Here is a 22156-nt window from a genome sequence, read left to right as displayed (position 1 = left end):
TTTGCAGACCAAATATGGCCTGTGGCCTGTTTTTATAAATACAGTTTTATTGAACATAGCTACACCCATCTGTGTACTTACTGATTGTGGCTGGTTTCACGCTACAAGGATAGAGTTGAGTAGTTATGCCACAGACCATGTGGCCTGCAAAGCCAAAAGTATTCACTCTCTGGCCTTCCACAGAACACACATCCCTCTGCATTAGAGGGAAGAGGTAAATGTCTCACTGCATGCTTGGCTCATTTTTAGTGGGGACTAAAGCATTGGAGTCAGAGAGGCCAACTGGCTTATTTAAGGCATTTGTGTAGTTCAGGAGGGCTAAAGACAGAAGAAAATATAAAAAGGCAAAAACAGTAGGCAGTATCTCTAGGGAAGAACTTTAATGAACTGAATGAACACTGTTATCAACAACATCAAAAATGAGTGTAATATACACACAATTATCATTTTATGTCAGGAGACTCATGTTGGCAACAGTATACATCCTGCCAACCTCTGAGTGGCTGGCACAATACATTTACCCTGTGAAGGGCACACTGGGACTTTGGTAACATGCTTGTACCTAGGTATAAGGTTCCCTTTTCCTGAGAAAGGTACAGAAGAAGAAATGAAAAGGATGCATCCAAAAGGAAGGGGCTGAGGCAGGAGACCCTGTGAGGAAGCACTCCAGGGGTCCCCGTGCCCAGTGCCTAGAACTTCAGGGGGATGACCGGCCAGTACTTGGGCTTCTTTCTGTCACAGCGCTTGTCAAAGCTCAGCTGCACCGCGGCCTCCATGGCTTGGATCTTGGCAGCACTGTCCCCATACAAGCGCTTCATCTCGGCCTGGCGCCGCTCACCAGGCCTCTCAGTTGGGGGCTCCACTGACCGGCGGGTGTGATACAGGTCGTGGTCAGCATTCACATAGTCACTCAGGCGTTTTGCATCCAGTTGCTGCTGCCGCCCTAAGAATGAACATGAACATGAATGTGAACACATGCACACGCAGGAGGGAGAGAATCCCGGTGACTGCTGTCACCACTGGCTACACTGTCTACAGCCCCCTAAGGTCCCCCAGCTTTCTCTTTCTGCCTGTGAAATCAGGTCCCATTGTGCAAGCTGAGATGCTTACTAGATTCCGAGGCATGACCTGCAGATGATTATCATCTATGTAGTTTTGAAGCCCACTGTTCACCTACCAGGGGTTACTATACACGATAGAAATGGCAAAAAGCTACAAGGAAACTCATCACTTCAAACTACCTAACCTCTGCAACAAGCCCTGAAAACACAGGAGAAAAATGAAACTGCTTGGGCTTCTCTCTTTCCATGGCACAGATAGGAATGGCTAATGGAGCTTGCATGGTTTCAATGCTGCACCAGGCCAGCATGGAAATAGACAGCTTTCTGGCAAGTTCAGCGTTGCAAGCAGCACTACTTACCACCACAAATGAGGTGGCAGGGGAGAAAATCACCTCTCTAGAAGAGGTATTGATTTTAGGTAACCTAGAAAAGAACAAGTACTAGTAACTACAGAATGCAGCGATGATAGATGATCCTTCCACAGATTCAAAACACAAATCATGCCAGACAAGAAAAGGTTAAGTGATTCAACACTTGCTGAAGGTAAAAGGGCAATTCCTCGAATGCAATGAAGACCTCCGACTTCTAATCTTCCCCTTGTTCATGAACAAATCTGCAAGAGCAGGTTGGTTTTCCTACTATGGGATTTGACTTTCCACTTCACAGGATAGCCTAGGGTAAACTGCAAATAATATAGTTAATTTTAATTCTACTAATTTAAATAGATTCTTGTAAAGCAAGAAATACTCAATTTATTCTCTATTTTTTTTTACCACAGCAAGTCCCAATATCATAATTGTTATCCTTATGTGAATAGCAAAATAAAATATCAACAAAACAGTGCTGCATAAGGTACAATTTAGCCAACTTCTGTAATCTTGTGACTTTGTCAAGAGAGCAACTGAAGCTGGGCTTGGTGGCTCAGCCTGTAATCCTGTGCCTTTGGGAGGCTGAGGTGAGTGAACTGCCTGAGCCCGTGGGTTCAAGACCCATCCGGGCAACTTGGTGAGACTTCATCTCTACAATAAATCAAAATGAGCTGGGCGTGGTAGCACGCGCCTGTAGTTCCAGCTACTTGGAAGGCTGAGGCGGAAGGATCGCCAGAGTCCAGCAGGTTGAGGCTGCGGTGGCCGGGAGCAGCCACTGCACTCCAGTCTGGGTGACAGAGTGAGACTCCAACTCAAAAAAAAAAAAAAAAAAAAAGAGAGCAACTGAGAGTATGAAGCACATATCTGTAGCTACTTTGGCTACAAAGAGAGATGCTACCAGATAAGGAGCAAAGATGGTTGCAGGTGAATACAACGATGATTTAAACCATTCTTTCCTTGTTGCTCCTGATTCCACTAGTACCTGGAAGGAAACATAGTAGTGAACTAATCAAGTGTGAAAGGAGAGATATATTCATAAGTCTATGGATGGTTACTCTCATAAATCCTATTCTTTATAAGTATCACATGGGCTTGGAGGAAAGGAGTTTTATAAACTTGGAAACATTGTTAAAAATGTATGTGGCCACCACTGTCTCAGAACGTCTGCAGTTTACTTTTACTAAGGAAGAAATATATGGATAAGCCTGTCACACAAAATAAATGCTGTATAACTGTCACCTCACCCACGGGAAAGAGATATGATGGACTTACTGTGAAATGCAGAACTAAACCAAAATATTGGCCTATATGCAAGTGAATGGGAGGTGAACTAGCATTTGTTTTGGTCTTTCTGTCAAATTTGAAACATCAGCATATAAGCTGTTCAGTTCTCATAGGGGTTTCAATTCTGTGCTCCCTAAACTGAGTTCTGTTGGAGGGCGTGGGAGTGGATGAAAATGGCCATTTCTAGATACATTTCTGACTTCCAAGCTAACATCCCGGGAAAAGAAAAAAAAAAAGTCAACAAGTCAAACAGTGGGTGAGAGAAAAGCACTTGACTATTGCCATAACTGCCAATTCTTTAAAAAAAAATTTTTTTTGTAGAATAATTTGGGTTCCTCCAGATATATTCCCAATAGGGGAATTGCTGGGTCATATGGAAGGTCAATTTCTAGTTCTTTCAGAAATCACCACACTGTCTTCCAAAGAGGTTGTACTGGTTTGCATTCCCCCCAGCAGTGTAGAAATGTTCCTTTTTCTCCACATCCTCACCAGCATCTGTTGTTGTTTGTTTTATTAATGATGGCCATTCTTATAGGGGTTAGGTGGTATCTCAATATGGTTTTGATGCAGCTCTATTCACATTAGCAAAAACATGGAAGCAACCATGTTGCCCATCGAAACTGGACTGGATAAAAAAAATGTGGTACATATACACAATGGAATATTATGCAGCCATTAAGAAGGACAAATATATGGACTTTGCAGCAACTTGGATGGGTTTGGAGTCGATCATACTCAGTGATTTATCATAGAAACAAAGAACAGAGTTCCATATGTGCTCATTCACAAGCTGACCTTGAACAATTATAATGCTATAAGAAAGTGATTGGCAGTAGTGGGAAACTGTTAGGGGAGAGGGTGTGGGACTGGCAGTTGAGGAAAACTGCGAGGGGAGGGGGGGCATACCTCATCAACAAGGGTACCTGCATAATCAACGATTGTATACCTAACCCTGAATTGTACCTCACATCTTTAGAATAAAAATTTTAAAAAAATTTTATTTCAACAGCTTTAGGGTTATGGATGGTTTTTGGGTACATGGCTGCTTTGTATAATGAAGTCTGGGCTTTAAGTGTACCTGTGACTGCTTCTTATTTCCACAAGACCCCTGTGGGCTCCTGGTGCTGAGGTTGGGGTAGAAGCTCTGCTGGGGATAAGCTTCTCACTGAGGGCATCTCTCTTTCTCTACTGCCTCTTCCTGGGATGATTCATCCCAATTTGAAGGAAAGCTCACCTTAGTGCTTTCAGAAGAAAGAAGAAAGGTGACTTAGGGCACTGGGTTTTGGGGTGGGCATTATGTACTGGTGAGGTATGTTCAGTTTGTACAGGCCTTTCTCATTTGTCTCTTCCTAAGAACTCTGACCAGGCAGAGGGTGCAGCCCTTGCCCTGGTCTTCCATGAAAGGTGGGATCTGACTGAAGGATCTCTATTCCAGGACTATTCGTCCAAGGTCTTGGCTTCCCTGCATTGGCACAACAGGTTCCCTATGCTATTTGTGAGCAGTCTTGGACATGTTACCAATACTTCCATTCTCATTTGTCTTTGTCTGCCTGGAGGAGACGATCCTGCGTGGGGCTGCTAGGTGCCTCAGAGCCTCTGTATCCCAAGGGCAGATCCTGTAGTGAGAGGTGCCCAGACTGTTACAGGCTAAAGCCAAGGGTTGCTCGATTATGGTAAAGAAACAACTCCTATTAAAATAATGAAAACCCATCTTTTCTTAATTTTACAATGGCTAGTCAAGATGAATGTAAAGGCTGCTTAGCTTTAAAAGTGCACACCTCTTTCCTTCTTCCTTTGCACTGCCCTCAGAATGTGCCCTCCCAATGTGATTTTAAAGTTCAGTTTTTACTTTAATCATCAACTAAGCTTTGTATACTATATACTTATTGTTTTCAGTGAATCATGAAGAACAGAGTGTGTGTTGCTTGGGAAATATTGGAAAGCTTGTGACCTCAGAAAGACATGATTGGTGATAACTAGTTTGTTGCTTTACATGTTGCCAGGGCACTGCTATATGTCAATGGTTACATGAAAAGAAAGGTCAGCAAAACAGAAAACACCGAGCAATGGTCCCATTGTGCGTTGATACCATTAATCATCAGCTAGGATAAAAAGATTGCATGTTTAAACTATAAATACGTAAAGAAAGCTACATTTTCTTGAGTGAGTCCTCATAGCAATGCAGACTTGCTCCCTGTTGCTCCATGGTTACAGAATAAATCTATTTTCTCCCAGCCCTCCGCCTCTCATTTCTGATTGACTGCAAAAGAAAGCAGGACTCTAGTTCTCCTGGAACAAGACCACTGTTGTATTACTACCAAATTTGTCTCAGGACTAGAATCGGCTTCGGTGAAATAATACATGTTCAATTTCCTGTCTAAATTCAAGTCTCTAAGTTTAGAAGTTTTAACAAACACTGGGATCTTAGCTATCTTAGTATTATTTTCTATCATTTGAATGTGAATTTAGACTTTGTGCTTTTGCATCTTTATTTTGCTTTTCCTTATAATTTAAAATGCTTATAATTGTTTCTTTTTGCTACTCTTCTGGCAAAAACTGTCTTACAGATATTAAACAGGTCTAACAATTATATGTAGAGATATATTTTCTTTTTGAGTTGGGGTCTCACTCTGTCATCCAGACTGAAGTGCAGTGAAAGGATCACAGCTTATCACAGTCTCGGACTCTTGGGTTCAAGCAATCCTCCCTCCTCAGCCTCCGGAGTAGCTGGGACTACAGGTGCACACCACCACACTGGGATAATTTATTTTTTGTAGCGACATTGTCTCCCTATGTTGCCTAGGCTGGTCTCGAACTCCTGGGCTCAAGCAATCCTCTTGCCTCGGCCTCCCAAAGTGCTGGGATTATAGGCATGAGCCACCGTGCCCAGTCAAGATGTTTTCTCTTATTGTTGACATCTGTGAATGAAACGCGATGCTAACATAAAGCAAACCCAGTCAACAGTCAATGAAGCCAGTGCAATTTTTTCACGTTTTGTACTCAGTATGTGCTCATAGGTCTCCATCACACGATTTTAGTTCTTAACAAAGTTCATACAGTGTAAGAATAAAAGACAAAGCCTTTTGCTCTCGATACTCTATTCATATTTCATTCTCATTTAGGCTCTCTCATAAAAACTTAAGGCCCAACCCTTGTCCTTTCCCTGCCTCTCAAAAGATTTGGAGGTTTCATGGTTTTCAGCATAGTGGATAGTTGCTCTAAAACACTGACCTAAAGGGCAAGAAACCTATCACCTGTGACCAGTCCTGCTGGGATCATCTACGGGGGAAGGGCACTGTCACCTTTACGCTGTAAAGGTTCTACTGTACCTCCAGCCCTGGAAGGAAGACACAGTGCGACACAAAGCAAGTACTCAGGAAATGAATGCTGAACGAAAGCTTGGCCATACATTATTTTTGTAAACAACTCTTTTCCTTCCAGATGCTGCTAAAGAAAAATGATGACCACCCAGGGACAGAGAAACAGTTGCTCAAATCTCAAAATGTGCCGGGCAGAGCTTTCCTCCCTGGGCAGAATGGCTGGGGAGGAAGGAAGGGGAAGGGCACCAAAGAGTTGGGGTTGGACCCTGTTCCCTTACATTCTATTTACTTTGCCTCTATTTAATTACACAATTAAAAAAAAATTAAAACAAACAAACAAACAAAAAACAGTTCTAAGGCAAGACTACAAGTTTGAAAACCAGTCAGTTTAAAAACAAGTATCCCCAGACTGGCTGTGTTCTGATGGTTCCAGCCAGCATCTGAAAGTACTTTAGCGCATTCAGACTTGGGGGACCAAGTGAACCTCAAAATGGAATATCCAAGTTTGAAGGTTTCCCATTATTCTGTTTTCTATTTATTGCTTCCTTCTTCCCTTCCAATGAAAGAAATGGTTCTCAATCACTGACAGTATTTCTTCCTGTCAAAACAAGGTGAGGGCTTAGCTAACTAGAGAGAATCATCTGACTGAAGCACAGACATCATGCTTTAGACACGACTCAATGGCTGCCTTGTTATGGAGACTTTGGCCATCTTTATTGAAACCAGCTGGAGGACTCAATGTTACCATCTGCTTTTATTTGTAGGGTATTTAAACAAGGGAATTTGTTTTAATACAAATCAGAAGTATGTTTTTAGACTCTATTCCAGCTTTAAAAAAGGTTTGTAGTGTAGTGGATTGACTAGTGTCCCCCAAAATTCATGGCCACCTGGAACCTCAGAATGCAATCTCATTTGGAAAAAGGATCTTTGCAGATGTAATTAAAGGATCAAGATGAGATTATAGTGGATTAAGGTAGACCTTGACTCTACTGAGAGTGTGCTTATATGAGACAGAAAAGGACACAGAGACACAGAGGCAGAATTTGGGGATGATGCTGCCATAGCCAAAAACTACCAGGAAGACACCAGAAGCTGAAAGAGGCAAGGCCTTAGAGCCTTCGGAGAGCATGTGGCCCTGCTGACACCTTGATTTTGGACTACTAGTCTTCAGAATTGTGAGAACAAGTTTTTGTTGTTTTAATCCACCCACTTCGTGGTAATTTGTTACAGCAGCCCTAGGAAACTAATAGGGTTAAAACAAGAAAAACAGTAAAAGATCACTAAGGAAAAACTTTACTAGATTTCATGTGGGTTTCGTATACATAATCTTAATTTTTTATCTCAATATATACATCTACATGATGTTGCCAATGTAGACTTATAGTCCATAAAGGAAAAAAAAAAATCATAGGAAGTGACTGAATTTTACTGAAGTTAGAGAATTTTACATAGCAAGAAAACATTCATTTAATATTATCCTACAGATAACGATTCCAAAGGCATAATATTTTGGGGGACAAAGCACTAAGACAGTGAATGTCAAAGAAGTTACTTTCCCTCTTTTTTCTAGGATCGGCATGTCATTCTGATTATCTTCTCTGCATGTTACCAAAATTAATGATCACAGCACAAACAAGGGAAAGCACAACTTGATGCATATCACAAATGGCTCATTTTTGGCTTGTCAGCAACCACCCAGAACTCAGGTGCTTGCCAAGAGAACTGGAGCCATTTCTGATTGGTCTTCTCTCCTTATCCTGTGTCCCTTGCTCCATGACAAATGGAATCTTGAAGTCATTGGACAATCACCACTTTCACTTCTACGGTAAAGGTACACTTACATCCTTTTTTTCTACTCTTCTATGGCTGTTAATATATCATCTCACTGATTGGTTCTGTGCAATTCTAAACATCTGCACTAGACAAAACAAACCCACGTGGTGGAATGCTCAGTCAGAGTGATCTCATCCTTCAACCTCACCTGACTAAGCCAAAAAAGCTCACTAAATACTGGACCATAAGCTTTGCCAGATCCTCTAGATTTTCCATAGAGGGTAGACTGAGGGAGAACCAGATGGGTTTCCAGAAGACTGACTGAAGGCTTACTATGAAAAGTAAAGTCTAAACCTTCCTACTTGGGTGGGCACGACATAATGGAACAGATGTCTCCCATCAAATGTATAAAAACCACATCTGGTTCCTTCGGTTAAGTACAGCACTTCAAGTGTCTATGAAGGCAGTGGACTTACCCCTTTCTTTCTCGCATTCCAAATGAACACTATTCCTTAAAGTCACTTCTCCACAACTGCCCTGTGACACTCCTCCTTTAACTGACTAGGTCATTGGCTCTACCCCCATGTGCCGAAGGAATCACATACCACACCACAGACAATCTTCTTCTATGTATTATTTTAAATAATTTTGTCTCCTCCTCCTAACAGAATTTAAGCTCTTTGAGAATGTCCCTGTTTGGATTCAACATCTACCCCCAAAATACAGGTATTTATATCTGACTGACTTAACCCAGAGACAACAGTGACAGTGTTTGTTTTGGAGGGCCTTATTCTCCATTGGGGATAATTTTCACCCATTTTCCCTCTAACTATTAGGAATACAAACTTCAGTCAAAATTGATGGTCACTTAGGAATAAAAATGATACTTTTCTTAATCTCACAATAAACATTTTTTCTTAAGACATAACTGAAAACACAGCTGACCTTTAAAACTTCACAACAGTCTACTTTCTCATAAGTAATGTTACCACTGAAGTTTTAAGTAACGGAAATGTCTTGTTAGGAAATGATGACATAAACATAATCAAAAGCATGCATGTTCCCACTGCACAAAAAAGTTCTTATCCTACTTAATTTTTAATGTTTGTATCCTTGAAATGTATTAAATTAGAGACTATGTGGAATCTGAGTAGCAATCACAAACAAGAACTTATCGTCCAATCTGAAGGACTTTATCCTAAGAAAATATTAAACAGATGATGATGAACTGTATATGTTCCTGTGGAAGTGAATCATACTAAAAAGTTAAATCTTTCAAATTGAGTGGCATTTTCCCTTGCTAGCAATATTTTATAAAATCCTGTGGTCTCCAAACCATTCATGTTCAAAGTTCATTTTGCCCTTACTGTACAAGTAGCTTCTAGTGGGTTCCAAGCGCAAAAGAAAACACAAAATTTTAACCAATTATTCATAATGCCCAGGTCCCTTATCTCTTTATTAAAGCCTTTCCCAACTGTGTGTGCACCCTCCATGAAAATTTCCAGTAGAGGTAATGGATTGGAAGGAACCACGGGCATTCAGATTACTTACATATGAATTCCATCATTCATTACTGCTTGAAGGAACACATATTCTTCCTGTACCCACTGAAAGTGCTGTTGAAAAAAATAATGCTAGTGGCTCGCTGCCCATTATTTTCTTACTCGTGCAGGATCAGGCCCTGGCAGGTTCTTCTAATAAAGAGAAAGTTTTTAGATTTGAGCCTGACAGCATAGACTGTTCTCACCCTCGCCAGACAATTCTCACATCTCCCAGGGACCCGCTAATGCATTCAGTGAAGTCTGCAGGACATAAGAGCATCACAGAGACTTTAGGACAAGCAGTTTTGACTCACACCATAACTACACATTTTAAAAGAACAAAGAATCAAAAGCTTGTTGTGTTTACTGCCATTATTAATAATATGGTAGTAAGTTCATTTTCCCAGTCTAAATGTTTTACTATATTAAATATATTAAGCAAGAATAACCTGAAACAGAACTAAAAACTGTGTTAAAGACTAAATTTGACAGACAGCAAAACTTTAATTCCTTCATGTTTTTAATGTTCTAAATCAGTTTCAAAGTTTGAAAAGTGCTGCCTAGAGTAGAAATATATGACTTTTGTGAATCAGAACATCTTATTAAAAATATATAGAGTCTCAATCAAGCACTGATCAAGGCAAACAGTATCAAAGCAAACCCAATTTACAGTTAATCCATGTTAAAGGATGGATGACTAGCAATTAACTGTAACAACTAACATTTCTTGGGCACTGACTACATACCATTCTATAACCTCTCATATTATCTATTGAATCTTCATAATTACCACCAATTAATTAGGATCCCATTTCACGGCGAAGTAATTGAGGCAAAGACAATGAAGGGGGCTCACAGGAGGATGAGGGCCTCTAGCTAGTGAGTAGTGGAAGAAGGCTGGACCCCTGTGATTTCAGAAGTTCCACCACAGTTGCCTCTGTCAACTGTCACTAGCAATAACGTGAATACTGGGGAGTGAGGTTAAAGACAAAGTTGCAAAGGTATTCCTAAAATTCCCTTTTGTGATGGTTTGCTATAATTACGGTAAAACAAATATGTAAAACATTTTCTTCACAGAGATGACAAGAACTGTGTGGTTTACTTTATGTCCACCACGGGTTGCATTTGAGAACAAATAAAATTCTCCCAGGGCGACTGAATGCTTTTCCTAGGGCTGCCATAACAAAGTCCCAAATACTGGGTGACTTAGAACAACAGAAACTTATTGTCTCATGGTTCCTGGAGGTCAGAATTCTGAAATTAAGGTGTCCACAGGGCCATAAACCTTCTGAAGGTACTAGGGAAGGATCTGTTCCAGGCCTCTCTCCCAGTTTCTGGACATTCCTTGGCTTGTGGCAGCGTAACATCAATCTTCATGTGTATTCTCCCTATGTGTGTGTCTGTCTCTCTGTCTAGATTTTCCCCTTTTTATAAGGATACCAGTCATATAATATTAGAGTCCCCCTAATGACCTCCTTTTACCTCAATTACCTCTGGAAAGATCCTGTCTCCAAATAAGGTCACAGATTCTGAGGTACTGGGGGTTAGGACTCCACCATATTTTTTTTGGAGTGATGCAATTCAACCTAGAACAGTGATAATAGTGTAATTTGGAGTCTTAAACTAAGCAGATTTGAGAATAATATCCAACAAAGAGATGAAGTTTGGTAAGTTTATGAAGCATGCAATAAACAAATAAATAAGTAAATAAATAAAGCATGCAAAGTCTAACTCAGTTTGTAAAATATTCTACAGAATCACCGGAAGTGTGGCACTCTATGGAATAAGATTTGCCAACCTTAGAGTTGAGGCTTATAATAAGTACTAAAAGACTTCATTCTTCATTCAAAATAATATTAAGTGCCAGGCAGGACTTAGCAAGTAATTTTCATGGCTTTGCCTGCCTACCTAGAATTCTACTTGACAATGGCAAGAGGAGAAACAGGACTGGCTGTGAACCATATCTGTAACTGAACTGCTTACGTTGCTTTCTTTGGTTGCAAGGACTAATTTCATTATTTTATTTTCATTTCATTCACATTCACTTTTAATTGAATAACTCAGGTTTATTTTTAATCAGCATATAATTCAAATTGGCCTTTTAGATGACTGGGGTTTGCTTCCATTCTTTGTTTTGTTTTTGTTTGTCTCCATTCTCAATTACTACTTCCATCATAGAAGTATCAATCTCTGGCGAGAAAAACATCCTATTCTACCTTCTGGTAAGGACCATAAGAATAAGCTCTATCTCCATCACATTTTTTTTTCAAGAGCTGTAACAAATAGCATTCCAACCAAACGTGAGCATGCTCCAATGCTTACTCTCCCTCATTTGTCATATACTTTTAAATTAAATTAGACTAATGGTTATTTCATATGTGTATTTTGAAAAAAGGTGAAATTCATTTCTGGAAATCAAGGAAAGGTATTCTATGTGTAAAAGAAAGTACTATTTTAAAAACACCTGTTTGGATATACTGATATACTTTCTAATATGCATCAAAGAAGTCAACATTTTAATCAAAAGAAGTAAAAAAAAAACAACAACCCTGAAAGAGTAGTTCAGTAAAGAATCACAGGTAAAGATACTAAAGAACATGGTACTTTAAACAAAGCCCATTGCTCAGTTCCTGGCATCCAGTAGGGAACAATAAAAGCCAGCCCATCATTAGGAAAATGCAGATAATTTAAGGTGGAAATGAAACTCCCATTTCCAGGCTTCTACATTTGCGTTATTAGAAAATTCTAGGTGAAATATAGTACAATTAGAGCTCACTAAAATATTGGTACTGGTTATAATAGGGAGAAAAGCATTTGTATATCTCTGTCAGAGGTACTTAAAATATAAATGGTCTGGTGAATTTTTATAGTAAAGAGAGCACAAAAGCAGTTCTAGTTCTTTGTAGCAAGGTAGTAAGAAATTTTAAAAAAGAAATTTCCTGCTTTCTGACAAAAGGTATAAGACCTTTATTATTATTCTCTAACCCCAGGGACAGAGCCTCAATGAAGAACCAAAAAGGAAAGTTGTAAGTGCCAGAGAGTTTGTTATTCTGTGGAGGTTCATGCTGAGTTCTACTCTGAAGGAAGCTATTTAAGACCTGGGAGCTCTGTAGCACTAGGGACGTCTCGAGCTGTGTCCCAGAGAAATGGCAAGAGTATTTTAGGAACCTAGTAGTTATAGGGACAAGTCCTGGTGTAGAGGAAGAAGTGGAGGCAGGGAGATTTGCTTTGAATCCTAACAGAAAATGACTAGTTGTGTACCACAGAACCAGTCAATTAGCCTTAAGGTTCATTTTCCTCATTTGTAAAATGGGTTTAATACCTTGAGAGACTGTTGTATAGATTAGGAATACACACACACAGATACACACACACACACTCTCTCTCTCTCTGTTTGGTAGAGTGTCTAACATTTAAGAAATAGTAGAAATATTATTAGGATAAGTTTTGTTTTGGAACTAGAACAAAGCCCTATACTAAAACAACTGTGAAAACAAACATAATTGAAGTGCAACATCGCTGCAGCATTTCCAGGCTTGGGACTTGATTTGCAATGTTACCTATAATGAAGACTTATAAAATAACTTTATATATTAGGGAAGAAAAAATGCAAAAGTCAGGACAAGGCAAGGTAGCAAGATGAGACAGAGGCTTGAACTTACGTCGTTCTTCTCTGTGCTTCTCGGTCTGTGCAAAGTACTGGCGGAGTTCCTCGGTGATTTCCATATTGCTCAGGTCACATTCTATTTCCTCATCTGACTCTGTCTCCATCTCTTCCTCTTCAGACAGAGCTTGGTCTTCTCTTTTGGATGCCTGGATCCTACTGTTGTCACATGGATACTGCCCAGACATTCTGAAATGTGAAGAACTGCAGTGCGAGTCTTCCCAGGCCATTTGGTCACAGAAGGACTGAGGATATCCAGCCTCATTATCATACGAGCTTTGGGGAAGAAACTCAGGAGGGAAGTAACTTGAAAGACTGAAATAGAATTCCATGGCCTTCCTGTAGGCATTCTGGTGGCTTCGCATCCAAGACATTGCTTGATGATAATGTTGCCAGTATCTTGCATACACTGGATGAGAATACCAAGACTCAGCAGCTTTTGATGTTGATGCCTACAAAATGAAAGAAGATGCAAGGTAGACACCAAACAGTCCATCTTCAAGAGAAATCTTCAAATGTTTAATCAGCCAGACAACAGGTATTTACTCAGTGTCTGCTAAATACCTACTCTACATGAGAATGCTACCAGGCCCAAAAACGTATAAGGTAGGTCCATGCCCACAATGGACACCAAGTGTAGGCACACTTGCTAAGTCTGTGTACATGAGGTATGCACAGACCAATTAGTTTAAAGCTACTGACCATTATAATGTGGGGACAGAGGATAATGATTGTTTTAAGATAAGATGCAGAGAAAGGTGGGGCCCTGTTTATCATCTTGGTCCTCTACTATAATTAAATGGCTAGTTCCAAGTGAGACATGGCCTGCCAAGAACCATGTGGACTGATAAGCTTAACAGACTTTGGTTTCTCCCTTTCTGCCCTCTAAAGTAACCTGCTGGCCTGACCCGCCCCTCAATGCCTGGGACAAGTGATGTCTAGGAATGCACTCAATGTGCTTTTACTTTTAGTTTTCTGATATATTTCTTCAGTCTTCTTCATCATGGAATAAGAATACCAAGACTTTAAAGACATTAAAGTTTAGACATTAAAGTTTACCTCTTTGTCTTAGGAGTTAAAAAATATCTTACCTTTGCTGCCATCTCTGATCGTGAAAGTCCAAGTGGGTGCTGGAGCTAGGAAAGAACAATAGTGTGAACATCTGATCAGTACAGCTGTGTGATGTTTGTGGCTATTTGGTGGTTTGCAAGGGAACTCCAGACAGGTTATCTCTTCCCAGTACCAAGACTGACCTTCTTCTTTTGTGTTTTAGATTAGAAAATATAGTTTATTTAGAAAGTAAATTTGAGAAAAAGAACAAGAGGAGATTCACCTCCCCAAGGCAGGGGAGGGGGCCAAAGTCAGGAAAAATGTCCTAGCCATAGCTCACAGAGCACATGGCCACACCACAGCTTAGCAAGGCAATGGCCAAGACTGACCTTCATGCAAAGTTAGTTATGAGACCCTGGGACTTGGGTCATGATTTTGTGGTCTGAGAAGGACAGATTCCTGTAGGTATGGTTAAATGAGTCAAAGACCCTTGTATAGGTTTGCATTCAATTATTTGTTTCCCTATAAAATGACTATATAAATATATAGTAGTTAGTACGTATATACAAAATAATATACAGAACATGAACTAAAAATTTACAACTATTGCTTTATTTACTCATCTTTTACCCAGCCAATGCCTATTTAAATTAGCCCTAGATTTTCCTGAGGCTTGAGTAGAATATACCTTTTCAACTGACCACAAACCTCTGTTGGGTCTTGCCTTAGGTTTGGGACTTGGAGAGGCCACTTGAACAAGACACCTGTCCAGCCTCAGCTGTGCTCTGAGCTTTAAGTCCCCAAAAGGGCCTCATTTGGTTTTGATTGCAATACATACCTTTCAGCTAGTGCATGACACCACACTCTCCTTGCCTAACCATCTACCTCTTCACAGGAGAAACTTCCATGGAGACTCTCCATGAGGTACCACATGGACTGCCCTTGCCAAATGGCATTGCTCTGCTGAGATGTGCTCCTTTGCCTACAACCTACTGATTCATTGCACGAAATACCCAAAGGTAAAGTCTAATCTGCAACTTCACCTTCTTGATTTTTTTTTCTCTTCAGGGGTTCAGAGCTACTAAACTAAAATGCCAGCCTACACCAGAATGTACTTTTTAAAAAGTTAAAAAAATATATCCTAAAATGCATGAGAATTCGAGCTTCTGTGAGACAAAACCACTAACACTGTGCAATGCTGAACAAACAACTTCTTAGGTTGTGAAACGCTGGAAATCAGACACTGAAGGGGTCCTATTTTTTCTACTTCACTTAACTATAGGGAAAAATTTCAAAAATCTCCAAGCCTTAAGAAATAAGGTTAATTTGTTTTGTAATCTCCATCAGATGTTATGCTATGCTTATGTTAAAAACTGAGATGCTAAATCGACCACCTCTATCTTTTAAGACTCAGCCTAAAGAAAACCATTCACACTCTTTTCAAATATAATAAACGTTCAAATAGGGTATTTCTAAGAGGGCTGTCATGACCTGTAAATTTATCTTAAACACAACTCATAACTCCTGCTCCCTACCCTACATTCACGAATATGCACATATGCAGTGACTGTAAACTGGCAAAAAGCTAACAAATGCAATGCAAATTAGTTCACATTACTTTAAAACTATAACTTAAAGGTTTAAAACATGAGCAGTTACCTGAAAACCTAGTTAACTGCTATATGCTTTACGGGCTACTGAAGAAATAGAAAGACTGATACTTAGGTGGCTTGCCACTCAAAGAAGTAAAACTAACACAACTGAAATTACAGTCAAAATCAGTACATATTTGAGGGCTACAATGTAAGGTGCAGCCTTTAAGTGGCTAATTCACTAGAACCAGGTTTTATATTTCTATTACTGAAATCTGAATAGCTTTCTGAGAGCCTGTAGCACATAATAACATTAAGTGAACTCCATGTGTATCTTAATCAAAATTGTTTGATAGATTAACAAGTAGCAAAAGAATTAAATTAGAAAAGGCTAGGAGACATCTGCATGTCTTCTGAAAATTAAGAATTTTGAATCTAGACTTCTTTCTATGCCTATCAAGACATACTTAGAATCAGGTCAACGTAAACATCAATTATCTCTAATTGAGAAGTCTGACAGCCTCAGATATGTAATAAACACCACTGTGATTGAACACTACTGTAAACCAAATCCTGTTTTTATTTGTAATTGGGAAAATCCAGTGTGACAATAAAGGTCGTAGCACCAACATTCTGAAAAATCTGAAAGAGGCTCCACTCTGCAGAGCTACAAGTTTAGAGACGTGTAATAAACAAGACTATTATTTAAGAAGTTCAAGGGTAATCCATGATGCTATCCACGCTGCTCAAATGTCAATGGCTGTGATTTAAAAGAGAGAGAGAGCACTAATTTGAGGAGAGGTTGTTTATGACTTTGATCCAACAAATAATTTGGTAGAAGGGCTGCCATGGTACATCACCCAGGCACACCCTGAGCACTTCTGCAAGAAAGAAGCCAGGAGATCCAGCTGAGATGACTGAAGAAAGCCAATTCCAACTTTTGAACCTGAAGCAATTCAGATTCAGCCCAGAGTGCAGACTATTGGTAAAATATGTAACTCATCAGCTAAGGTGCTAGACTTAGCTAAGGTGCTAGACCCGGGCCATTAAGGAAAGATGAATTTATAATGATGGAGTGCAGGCAAATTTGTAGGCAATTTTGTTTTGTTTTGCTTGTGCTTTCCTCATAGTTTTGGCCACTGAGATACTTATAATCACATTTGCTGCCATCCTCCAGTAAGTTTAGAGTCCTGGGGTTGTATGGATAATATACTCATTTCACCTTTGGCTTTATTTTCTCTCTCCAAATCCCAAAACCTATTTGTAATATTCTTCCACATTTTAAGTATTTATAGGATTCCTGAAACTCTACATTCAAATTAATCAGTTTGAACAAATGACCTGAATAATCACAAATTAATCTCTCAAAAGTCAAAAGTCAAATAAGATAAGGTATTAAAAAATATCTAAAGGAATAGCAACTTGCATATTTTGAGCTTGGTATTTCCAGTATTACTCTTGTTATTTTATGTCAGCAAACTTTTTTCAGTAAAGAGCCAGATAGTAAATATTTTAGGTTTGTGGGCTACATAGTCTTTGTCACATAGTCTCAGATTCTTTGTTTTTTAAAAAACAAATGTCAGAAAACACACCAAACAATAAAATGTGAAAACAATTCCTAACTTCCTGGAAGTACAAAAAAACAGGCCATGGGGCACTGCTTCATGTTAACACATCTTTTAAGTTGTATAGACTCTGCTCCCAATATATTGAGCATTCTAATTGCTCCTCACTTTCCACTTAGATATCAGTGGAAGAACTTTGTGATTCTCACGTTTCATAAATTATTAGGCTCAGAGTAAGACAGTGGAAGCAAGAAAACCATGAGTATGTCAAACAGCAATCTTGGTGACCACTTCCTAATATTTGTGACCAAAAAATAGTCGCCGTGACTAAATAAAGAAATTTAACCATTTCTTAAAGATCTTTATGGACATTTAAAGACCTAATTAAAACTTAACAAAAAATCTTCTGCAAAACTCTATCGATTGACAGGGCTTAGAAGGCTCACATAGTGCCAAGATTTCTGAAAGCAGGACACATCTCTGAGTATCTATGCCCTGAAAGAAATACATACTCTTCCTTGCTAAGCCATTGGTTAATATCAGTTAGCTCCCAAGGGAAGATGACTTCCTCTAAAATGGGTCCTGTTAACTTTTTAAAGCTGGATACTTTCTCTACACAGGGAGCTTAAGGACCTAAGAAGAATGCATGGGTTTCCAAAAAGCCAACATTAAAATAATTGTAGACATTGTAGCAACACTGTTGGATACCACCCCCCTCAAAGAAAAGAAAGCTTATGTTTGCAACAGATTTAGATGTCCTTTGAATGATCTTTAATTTTATCTTTTATTCCCCATCTCCCTGGGTGTGTCTCCTACTCTTTTATGGCATAAGCCTCCATGGACTGAACAGTGTAACTTTTCTCCTAATGGATTGGTGGAGTTGAAATAAAAGAGAATGGCAATGTCAGGGAAGGCTGGGATTCACAGCTCTAAAGACGGGCAGCCTCCCCAAGTGAGCACAATGGCATAATGGCCACCACCCATCTGAGTCCAAGCTAGTACAGAGACCATTCATTGTCTATCCTCAACCACGGAAGAAGGAAGGAAAAAAACAGGGTTGAGGTCATTCACTAAACACTGACAAGGCCTACAGGCAGACAGACTCCAAGCTTTGAACAATATATTTTCCCATCTAACCTCACCAAAAAAAAATGCATTTACTCTTCAGTGCATCTGCTTACCCAGACAGATATATTTTTAATGCATAAATATAAGTAAAGAATAGCAGATAAGTGCTTTGAAGTTTTCAATGGATAAAATTGACTATTTCCATCAAGTTACCAAAAATTCCACAAATAAGTAGTTTTGTTGAGAGGTAGTGATATCATATATGTTATTTGAATTGGATATCAGTGGAAGAACATGTCATAGCAACCAGATAAAATAAAAATACAAATTCCCCTAAAAACAAGAATGCATACTCTGTAACTAAATTTTCCTTTCTTTTTCACTAGAATTCTAAAAATAAAATGCATGAAAACTCACCTGCTTTGGTTTTGCAAAGAAATACATCAAAAGTCAATCATGAAATAGACTACTCCAGCTAAAGTCAAACCTTTCCTATAAGACTACCACAGATTTGGTTCTCTTAGCCGACCAGGTTATTTGGGGGATCTAGTTAGGCCTTCACCACACACTGTTTCAAAGTAGAAGGAAGGGGATGTGCTGGAGACTGCAGCAAAATTAATGAAGGTATGGTAAAAAATCTGAATTACATAAACTGAGTCATATGTGATTCTCAGGAATCTCTCTCTGTACATGTAATAATAACCCTGTCAGAGAAGAAAGCTTTCAGTAATACACACACCAGTAAGAACTCCCTCAACTAAGATAAAAAATACAATGGGGTTTTTTAAGGGCATTGCTTCCTGCCCCACCTACTTGGGCAGCACTGCCCCATTCCTGGCTGGTTGCTGAGGCTGGCAAGCTTATTTGGCTTGATGCCCTCACGGGCTCCCTCCTGTGGCTTTTCATGATCTCTTCTTAGTGAGTTGAACATCAAAGATGGCTCAAGTCCAAATGACCTTCTTCCACCCGCAGGAGTCCAAACTATCCTTCGGCCGGACACAGGCCTGCTACGAATACATATGCCACCTTGTTCAAAAAGCCTGCACCTTCCCATCTATAACAGCCACAGTTAAAACTAAGGGGTGAGGGAGCCAAAAAATTGAGTTTTATTTCCTTTTCATTCCCTCAACCCCAAATTCTGATTTATCCTCCTCTGGATGTGGCAAGAAGTATTGTCATAAAGAAGGCATAGGATGAGGAAGGAATAAGACTGAAAGGATGGAGTTAAAAAATATTTTAAAAAATACAAATTACTTTCCATCCACAGAAGGGCATTGTTTAAGATGTCAGCAAGAGTGATGGATTTGTGAATGGATTTATTTGCAAGTTCTCTGAATCCCCATGTGACAAGCGTCAGAATCAAAAGTGAAATATGAGGCCAGGAACAAAGTTACCCTCTGACTCATGAACACAATCAGCAATGGGATAACTGAGAATGACATAACATTAATACAATTCAAAAGAAGAAACAGATAAGTTCCCTTCAAAATCTAGTGTGACCATAAAGGGTTGAATAGGCAGGTATTGGAAATTAAGAGCATATCAGTAAAAACCACGGCTAGTTTAAGGTGGTTACAACTACTAGTACATTTCAGGAGTCTTATTTCAAGTTTACTCTTTCTATAAACATATTCCTGGTAATTTCATATTAATCTCTCTCTTTTCTGACCTTATAGGCACTCACTATGCCTCATTCATTTGGCACTTAATCACTTACTTGTAGGCATGTAGAACCCTACAATCTATTTCTTTTCAGTTTCCTATTTTCCTTTAAGTATAAAATAGCCAATATTTCATGCTCTTGGATGCTGTTGAAATTGTTGTTGAACTTGTCTGTTATTTCCTGATGACATTTTCTCCTACTACCTCCACTCTTCAAAATCATTGAGGAGCTAGTAACTCAAACAACTGACTATAAAGCACCAAATCTTTTCAAAAAGGCAATGTTTAAATACATTATGTTTTCAAGAATATTTTCAATTCATCTGGCCTTTGATCAACTACAATTACATTCTTTTTTCACTTGTTTAACTGTTCCATGACTGAATTTCCTATTGTAGAAAAGTAGTTCCAAAGGTTCTGTACCTTGTAAACTCTCCAACCTACACTGTAGCCTTAATTGTTCAAATTTTCCCCCATCCTTCTCATCTCACCCTATCCTTAAATGTTGGATCCTAGAAAACCCAAAATAAACCATTGCCATCTGTAGAACAGTTTTAGAAATGAAAATTTCTCTCTGCAACTTTAGTTTGTATACTTTCTTAGTACAGCAATGAACACACAGAGGGGATTTATGCACCTGTGAATTTGCACTCAGTTATGCTTATCCAAAGTTACCAAATAACTGTCCTTTGAAAAAAATATGGTCTCTATTCACATCAAAATCCCAAAGGGACTGTTACTTTGATAAACTATACTATACAAATGGTATTTTTATTTTTAGTTACATTTTTTTTGAGTCGGAGTCTCACTCTGTCACCCAGGCTGGAGTGCAGTGGCACACTCACGGCCACTGCAGCCTGGACCTGCTGGGCTCCGGTTGTCCTTCTGCCTCAGCCTTCCAAGTAGCCGGAACTACAGGCGCACGCTACCATGCCCGGATAATTTTTGATTTATTGTAGAGATGGGTTCTCGCCAAGTTGCCCGGGCTGGTCTCGAACCCGCGGGTTCAGTTCGTTCACTCTCCTCGGCCTCCCAAAATGCTGGGATTACAGGCTGAGTCACCGAACCCACCCATAAATGGTATTTTTAAAGGGTATCTCTCATCCCATAATCATGGGAGCCATGAAAGTAAATAAGTAAATAACCCCAGAAGGGTTGCCTGTGTTATTAAATCTTTAGTCTAGATTTTTCAAGTAATGTTATTCTGACTTAAGGTGAAAAACAGCTGAATACAAAGCCTAGTCTGTCAAACAAGTTTAAAAATTGTTCCTGAAAAAAAATAGTAAGAAGCATCCGATCGTACTAAGGGAATAGCAGAATTTCAGAGCTAAAAGGCATTTCGCTGGCCACTGTTGCAGCTCCAGTTCATTACTGATCAAGAAAAGTAAGCAAAGACATAAGGTCCATAAACTACCCCAGGTGCCAGATGTTCTCAAGATAATTTCTACCCAAAACTCTCTGGCCTCCCAATGAGGTTACAGTGCAAGGGAAAAGAAAGAAACCACTAATTTTTGAGTGGACAGGCCAACATCCTAGACATCTCTCCAAAGATAAGGCTCAGATACTCAGCCGGGTTGCCAAAATACGAATTCACCTAGAGACCTAAACATGGTGGTTCTCGGCACATCAGAATCACCTGGGGAACTTTTAAAAATACCGACGCCTGGGCCCAACTTCTAGAGATTAGCTTTCAGGTCTGGGATAGGGGCCCAGGCATCAAAATTCTTAAGAGTCGTCCAGTGTTTCGGAAGCACGGTGGAGTTAAGAGCCTCTGGAACTGGTCTCCTCTCACAATTAACCTGCAATGATTTAGGAATCTCCTGGGCCTCTGGTCCCACCTTTTGCCGCGGGATGAAGATAATTACAATGTGACAGCCAAGACCTCAGCCCTCCCCGTATCAGAGAAAGCCAGGCCTCCGGGGCCTCTAGGCTCCTCCCTCATTCCCCAAAGGAAACCCGGCGGTCCCCGAAGTCACCTCGTGGGCACGTAGCTTGCAGATCCTGGGCGGTGGGCGAGCAAGGGCTTACTTTTCGTCGGAAACAGAGGGGGAGTAGAAAGGAGATGCTGTTGCCGGGGCTACAGGAAACGCGCTTCCGGTGTGGGTTCACGTGGAAGCTGCGAGTCGGAAGTCCCGCCTGCGACAATGACGTCACGTCCGCACCATTGGCTGCGCTGGGCTGAGGGGACGCGTGGGATGCGGATCTGTT

The 22156-nt window shown here is 39.9% G+C and overlaps 1 protein-coding gene across 1 annotated transcript; it reads right to left on the bottom strand.

Moving 5' to 3' along the window:
• Nucleotides 1–361: 361 nt before the first annotated feature.
• Nucleotides 362–22017, bottom strand: GEMIN8 (gem nuclear organelle associated protein 8). Its single transcript, XM_008052659.1, has 4 exons — nt 21925–22017; nt 14103–14147; nt 13010–13463; nt 362–943 (listed from the first exon to the last, which is right to left on the bottom strand). The coding sequence occupies exons 2-4, from the start codon at nt 14112–14114 to the stop codon at nt 690–692; spliced, it is 720 nt and encodes a 239-aa protein (XP_008050850.1). The 5' UTR covers nt 14115–14147; nt 21925–22017; the 3' UTR covers nt 362–689.
• Nucleotides 22018–22156: the final 139 nt, after the last annotated feature.

Source organism: Carlito syrichta, unplaced genomic scaffold (genome assembly GCF_000164805.1).
Source record: "Carlito syrichta isolate Samal-C Ts95f unplaced genomic scaffold, Tarsius_syrichta-2.0.1 Scaffold71963, whole genome shotgun sequence".
NCBI lineage: Eukaryota > Metazoa > Chordata > Mammalia > Primates > Tarsiidae > Carlito > Carlito syrichta.
This window is presented reverse-complemented; position numbering and strand designations above follow the sequence as displayed.

What these genes read in the sequence shown, in the direction of transcription:
- GEMIN8 (XM_008052659.1), bottom strand. An exon ending in GAAGCACAGAGAAGAACGAC is followed by an intron (nt 944 to 13,009) that starts GTAAGTTCAAGC and finishes GTTCATTCTTAG; the next exon opens with GGCGGCAGCAGCAACTGGAT.